The sequence below is a fragment of the Phocoena phocoena genome, chromosome X, assembly GCF_963924675.1.
Source record: "Phocoena phocoena chromosome X, mPhoPho1.1, whole genome shotgun sequence".
Lineage (NCBI taxonomy): Eukaryota > Metazoa > Chordata > Mammalia > Artiodactyla > Phocoenidae > Phocoena > Phocoena phocoena.
In genome coordinates this window covers 17,995,811-18,002,864 of record NC_089240.1, presented here as the reverse complement: position 1 = coordinate 18,002,864, position 7,054 = coordinate 17,995,811, and the positions used below count along the sequence as shown (strand labels likewise).

The following is a 7,054-nucleotide window of genomic DNA, read 5'->3' as shown; positions in this document are numbered from 1 at the left end:
TGCGGCCAATCATGCCTCCGACCCTCCGCGCTGACCTGAGCCCCCCCCCCCCCTTAATCCCCTAGGCTTTGATTTGATCCTCCGCGCGGAACAAGCTCACCCCCCTTGCCCCGTAGCTAGTTGTCCCCGGCCCTCGCGGGTGCCCGCAGAACCCTCCCTGTCCACCCCCAGGGAGGTCAGAGCCCTCGCCCCGCACTTCCCGGACGGCCCGAGTCGGGCCACATCTGCGCATCTGGGCCGTCGGAGATCCAGCACTCCCCTGGAGTCAGTCTACCTGCAGCTCCGCCCTTCCAGGTGATGGTGCGCGGCCACTGCGGCCCCTGGCGCGCAGGTGTGGGCTCCCTAAACTGGGCCGTGGAGAGGGCTTTGGGCAACGCTCTGGCAGCCTCGGCAGCCGCCGAAACCGAGCCCTGCACCTCCCGGAAGACTCCAAACGCCGTGCCCTCCGCTACTAGGGGCTTCTGGAAACCGTTCCCCGACCCGATTTGCTCTGAGAGGGGGACTGGGAGATCTGCGGACCTGTATGAAAGAGGCCTGGGATTTAAGCTGAGCAGGCAAAAATGGGCCCCTGCTAGGGGCTCTTCGGCTCGCACGGGGGACCTGGCGGCGCCGTGTCCCGGGATGTCTCCGGCCGCGCCCGGCTGGCCCCAGCCCCGGCCCGGCCACTTCCCGCCCTGGGCGTCATGAGTTACTTCCTGTCTTACTGCAAAGCTCATGGCGGCGCGCTGCTCACCGGCTACCAGGCCCTGCGCGCCGAGGGCTTTCTGTGCGACGTGACTCTGGAGGCCGAGGGCAGCGAGTTCCCGGCGCACAGGTCGCTCCTCGCGTGTTCCAGCGACTACTTCAGGGCCCTGTTCAAGAGCCACACCCGGGAATCCCGGGCGCCCGTGATCCACCTGCATGTGCCGTCAGCGGCCGGCCTGCAGCGCCTGCTGGACTTCATCTACACCGCCTGGCTGCCGCTCTCCATGGACACCGTGGAGGACACGCTGGAGGCCGCCAGCTACCTGCAGGTCACCGAGGCCCTGGGGTTGTGCGGCCGCTACCTGGAGCGCCAGCTAGCCCCTGATAACTGCTGCTTCGCCGCCAATATGGCGGCGCGCTTCGGCCTGGTGCACACGCTGGGCGTGGCCGAGCGCTGCATTGTGAGCCACCTGCAGGAGCTGCTGGCGCGGGGCGCGGGCCCCGCCGGGCTGCTGGAGCTCAACCCCACGTCGCTGAGGGCCGTGCTGGGTGCCCCTGACGTGGCGCACGTGCCCGAGGCCCGGCTGCTGGGCCTGGCTCTGGCCTGGCTGCGGCAGGAGCCCGAGGCCGAACGGCTGGCCCACTGCGCCGCGCTGCTCGAGCGCGTCCGCTTCGGCCTGGTGCCCACCGACGTGCTGCGGCGCGTGTACTCGGGCTCCGGCCTCACCCTGCCCTCCCGGGTCAAGGGCCTCATCATCCAGGCCCTCAACTACCACACGTCGCCCTCCCGCCAGCCGCTCATGCAGGGCGAGCAGACCAGCGTCCGGAGCCCCCAAACCCGCATCTTGTTGGTCGGGGGGTGCAGGGGGCGGGAGGTGGTGACCGAGGAGGTCGTGGCCCCCCGGCGGGCAGCCAGGGGGAGGGGCGCCGCGGCGGAGCCTGAGGAAGAGGAGGAGGAAGAGGAGCAGGAGGAGGAGGAGGAGGAGGAGGAGTGGGAGCTTACCCAGGACGTGGTGGCCTTTGACGGGTACAACCACCGCTGGCGCAGCCTCACGCGGCTGCCCGCTCCGCTAGTGGGACACAGCGTGTGCGCCGCGGGCAACTTCCTGTTCGTCCTCGGCGGGGAGACCCCGTCGGGCGGCGGCTCCTCCCCCACAGCCGACGGCCTGCGGGCGGTCACGGCCCAAGTGCACCGTTATGACCCGCGCTTCCACGCTTGGACGACTGTGCCCGCTATGCGGGAAGCGCGGGCCCATTTCTGGTGCGGCGCCGTGGGTGAGGGGCTCCTGGCCGTCGGGGGCCTGGGCGCGGGCGGCGAAGCGCTGGCTTCAGTGGAGATGTACGACCTGCGCCGGGACCGCTGGACGGCGGCCGGGGCGCTGCCGCGGGCCCTGCACGGCCACGCGGGGGCTGTCGGGAACTGCGGCGTCGTGTACGTCTCCGGGGGCAAGGCGGGGAGAGGCGAGGGCGGCGCGAGCAGCCTCCGGGACTTGTTCTCCCTGGGCCCCGGGGAGCAGGCGTGGAGCAAGAGGGCGCCTATGGGCACGGCCCGCTTCGGTCACCACATGGCCGCACTGCGCGGCGCGCTGTTCGCCTTTCTGGGGCGCTACGAGCCCTTCTCCGAAATCGAGCGCTACGACCCCGGCACCGACCAGTGGACTCGGCTGCGGCCGCTACCCTACGACCGCTTCTGCTATGGGCTGGCCGTGGTGGACGAGACGGTGCTGCTGCTGGGAGGCCTGAAGTGGCAGGACTCACGCCAGGTGCCTACCCGCAACGTGGTGGGTTATGACCTCGACCTGGACCGCTGGGAGGACACTGGCTGCGCGCTGCCTTGGGCCTGGAGCGGCCTGCAGTGCGCAGTGCTGCAGCTGGCCGAGGGTGGGGACGAGGAGAGGGAGGGAGAGCCTGGAGAGGCGCCAGATTTAGTGCTGGGCTTAATGGGTCAGTGAGCAAGTCGCGCCTGACCAGGCTTACAGAGCAACCCGTGGGCTTTTCCTTAGGCTTGGCCAAACAGGAACACTTCCCCTTACTCTGAGAATGGGAGACAGGACGGGTCAAATTTAGAAGGATATATGAATCATCTTCAGTGAACTGGGGATTTCTAGAAATTCTCATGCTGGGCTAGACATGGACTTTGAAAATAAAACATGACCCTATTTTCCCTCTGGTAGTTAGTGTTTCCCAGGCGCTAAACAGTGACTACTTTTGTGCCAAAACAGCCAAAAAACGTACCATAAGAAATTATGTACAAGACCAGAAAATTGTTAGCTATAAAGACTGTAATAAATGGTTCTAGAAGATGGCATTATCTGAATAAATAAATATTTATCTGAGTAAATAGTGAAGGGAAAGTGCCTTGGTTAATAAACACATGCAATCATTGTAGGAAAAACTATGATTTTATGATCCATAATCATGGTTATAGTTCTGCTCTGATAGTTTAATATAGATATGGAACTGAGAGGAAAAAAATCTCTAAGAAAGCACCGGTTTTTTTGGAGAAAATAACCTAGGTTAAGTTTTTCTCTACTTCATCCTTACTTACCCTAGTCTGCTTTTGCCCTGGCTTTTGGCAGCTCATTGGCTTTAAGTTTTATTTCTGCAGCCCTTAGCCATAATAATCAGGCTTCTTTGGCTTAGTGGAACACCTAAGGAAAACAAATCAAAACCCTATTTCATTCATCCTCTTTAAATGTTCATTCTGCAGACATGCTGTAGGTAATATTTGTAAAAGAATATTTTTTAAGTTTATTTTTAGTGGTACCCCCCCCCCCCCCCCGCCCCACCTTCCCAAAAGAATCACAGAGGAACGAAAGAGGAGTAGGTGAAATTTTAAAGTTCCTTTCAGGTAAATGGGAAACCAGCTTGATTTTGCAGGACCTCAGAGAAGATTCTTGTATACACCGGACAGGTGCTTCTTCTGGCTTGTACCACCAATGGAGTGACAAAGTTAAAACTTGTAACCGGGGGTGGGGTGGTGGGGTGGTGGCGGCTGTGTGATTAGGTCACAAAGAAATGTGATGAGGACTGCATGAATAAAATAGGTGCTTTATAAGGATTCATTAAGAGCTGAATTTATTTGACTTCAGTTTACAGTGCTGCCTCTCTCCTAGATTTGAAACTAATGCAATAAAATGTACAGATATATAGTGTTAAAAGGTCTCTTTCATGCTAGGCTAGCCACGAGTCTTTTAAAATTCATTAGTTTAATTTTTACCATTTAAAACAACTTTATACCAAAGTAAAAGCCGCTTAGTAGCAACACAGCTAGTCTTTCCATCAACTGCTCACTGTTTCCAGGGCACAACCTGGCCACTGTATCCACGACACATCCATCAGGTACAGATATTTTTAAGTAAATGTACGCATTTGGTCTAGTAAACATTAACAAGTCTAAACACCTGTAACAAGCACACTTCATTTTAGGACAAGAGGTTTTTGTTTTTTTGCTTTTTGTTTTTTTACATATACAAAATCCCACAAATTTAATGTGCGTCAACACCCATGCAGTAAATAAATGTTTTTACAAATAGTTTTTTTTTTAAATGATAAAAATATTACACCGGACCCAAAATTCCATACAAACATTAATACATGATTTCTCATCCATTTTGACTAAATATAGGATTACTGAAAATGTGCTGTAGAAAGGCCACTCTCCTGTACAGTTGTGCAAAGTCTGCAAAACGATAGTGATTCAATGGTGGTTTCAAAAGCAAAGGAAAAGATCCCCGCTGTGGAGTTTTTACTTTCTCCTCTACAGCAAAAATATTCACTGGCAGATATCTGAACTCTTAGAGATGAAAGTACATTCATTCACTGAGCTGTACAGGCAACAGTATAAAGCTGATTAGAAGTAGATTTTAGGATACAGAATAGTAAAGGAGGGTCTCTTCCTCCTCCTAAAAAAACAAAACCCCAAACCAGCGAATTGTGACTTATACGTTATGCAGCCAGACACTAAAAAGCAGCACAGTCATTATCATGCTGTGATCACTTTCAAAAACGAGATGCTTATAAATGGAAATATATGAAGAGGATTTTTTCATAGACTTCATCCACTCTATAGAACAAATCATGAAACTAGGAAAAACCTCTAAAAATTGTTTCTCTCGTATAATTCAATGTAATATATCTCTGAATGACCATCATCCTCTTGCTCCTCAGGAGAGAGGCACATTTTTGTTTTTCAACATTGTTTTCTATATTAGAACATACATCAGCCTGTAAGTAAACATATTTTACTTCCCTGCCTGAAGTATAATTATATATAAAGTTTAAATAATGGACTAGGGGGAAAATTGACCCTAACTGGGAAGTTGATTCATTTACGTTTATACCTTGTAACTTTTTAGAAGTTGGAGTTTAAAAAAATGAGTTTGGGCTGAAATTTTATATATATATATATATATATATATATATATATACACATATATATACATATACACATATATATATGTTAGCTGCCTTTCTGGGTGAGTTAAGTGTGTTTTAAAAAATCCACTCTCAAAGTCCTCTATACACAATCAGCATTTCATCACTACAAAAATAAAGGAAGATTTAAACCAAGAAAATAAAGCAGCTCTATCTTCAATTTTGGTCTCAGTTACAAAAACATCTTACAAAGCTTTGCCCTGATACACCATTAAGTGTCCCCATGGATTTGGAATACTATTTCCATTAACCAGCTTTCACAAGTTAATAGACTATTAAGACGAATATTAGATACCTGAACTTTTCTTATGTTGATGCTCTTCTGTTTTGCTTAACTCTTGTATGCGCATCTACATTTCACAAAAATAAAACTACAGCATTAAACTTTGTGCAATGTTTAAGAAAATTCTTAGAACATTTTAATAAATATAAAAAAGGTTTAAATTCTTTCCCACCCACAAGGATGTCTGCACCTGAAAAAATGTGATTTAGTTTTGAAGTCTTGTTTATATAAAATTAACTTAAAGGGAGAAAAGATGACCTTAGATAGAAAACCGCCTTTTTGTTTTTTCTACTTGAAGACCACCTGTCTTCAGAGTTGTTTGCAAAAGTTAACTTTAAGTCATTGAAGACAGCTGATTTTGCACATGGTAAACATAAGCTGAGCACTAACTGCATATAAAATATACAAATGCTCATTAAAGACAGTGGTATTATGACCATATAGGGTTTGTTTCATATAGTTTTGGTAACATTGAAGTATAGCTTGTCACGTGTCCCACACGTTGATATAAAAACTACCTTATATACTTGTTCAAAGTACCAGAAGGTACCACATGGCCAGAGGGCAGAATACACTTACACATGCGTTTCAATGTATGAATGAGTGTGTGTTAGGGAGGAAGTGATTACATCTACTTCAGAAGAAATACTTAATGGGTCATTTGAGGTGGTGTTTTGACAGATATCCAAGAAAAGATCGAGGTACATCTGCTTCCATTGTTGGAATTCTTTTGATGTCAAGTCTGGATTGTCTAGGACTTTATCAATAATGGCTACTTCCCCTTCTCTGGCCTGAAAAGCAAAAGGATTCAACAGTTACAATAGGGACAGACTGTTCTTCAAATTTAAAATAAAAAGTTAATAGGCAAACTATTAAGAGGCCCACAAGAAACAGCTCTGGTATACTCAAACTCAGCTATTTAGACTCAAATACTAGTGCACTTTTTCCTACACGCAGGCATGCCTCGTACTGCCCACTCTGTACGGTTTATTTTTTCTTCTGGCCTGTCCTGTTTCCCATCTCTGCCTACAGAAACCTTCCTCATTCTTTAACATCCAGTTCATATGCCTCTCATTTCTTGAAGCCTTCCTTCGACAACTGGAAAAAATGTTTTCTCCTTCATTTAGATAAGTCCCCGTAACACTTGATCACTGCTGTTGAGTGGACTTACCACATTCTATGTCTTGAGTTACTTTTGCACTGTCCTTTTTCCTTCTGCTAGATGGTCCCTTGGTGGTTTGGAGCTGAATGGGGGTGGGGTGTGTGGCTCTGGGAGGACGGAGGGTTAGGATATCTTTGGACTAGAATTGGGCACCGGAATTATTCTTATGAATATTATAGCTCTTTTTAAAAATTCTGGTCTTAGTTACCAATAGGCCATTAAATTATCCCACGGATTTGCAATAGTATTCGCATGAATACCAACTGAAAGCTAATTGACTGAAAACTTGGCTGCCTGCTACCAGAAATGTTTTCAAATCATGCATTTCCTATTTTGTTTATCTCTTTGGTATTCACCTCTGTTTCAAAATTCACAAAACCTCAGCAGCATACGACAGATCTGCAATATTTCCCAAAGGAGCTCTTTGACCTTTTGTTTCCTGAAATTACTGCGTCACAAACTCTGTATGACATTTCTTTTCTGTTTTT

At 49.0% G+C, this 7,054-nt stretch overlaps 2 protein-coding genes across 5 annotated transcripts in view; one reads left to right on the top strand and one right to left on the bottom strand.

The window, feature by feature from the left end:
• Positions 1-683: 683 nt before the first annotated feature.
• KLHL34 (kelch like family member 34) lies at positions 684-2,636 on the top strand. Its single transcript, XM_065900123.1, has one exon. It carries the CDS (start codon positions 684-686, stop codon positions 2,634-2,636), a length of 1,953 nt encoding a protein of 650 aa, XP_065756195.1.
• A 3,343-nt stretch (positions 2,637-5,979) lies between these two features.
• CNKSR2 (connector enhancer of kinase suppressor of Ras 2) overlaps positions 5,980-7,054 on the bottom strand; it is a 258,302-nt gene continuing 257,227 nt past the window's right edge. For all 4 annotated transcript variants that reach the window (XM_065900458.1, XM_065900459.1, XM_065900460.1 and 1 more), the window contains one exon: positions 5,980-6,195. In XM_065900458.1, coding sequence (XP_065756530.1) covers positions 5,980-6,195 — 216 coding nt within the window. The remainder of the gene's footprint in view (positions 6,196-7,054) is intronic.

What these genes read in the sequence shown, in the direction of transcription:
- KLHL34 (XM_065900123.1), top strand. Translation starts at nt 684, where the DNA reads ATGAGTTACTTCCTGTCTTACTGCAAAGCTCATGGCGGCGCGCTGCTC.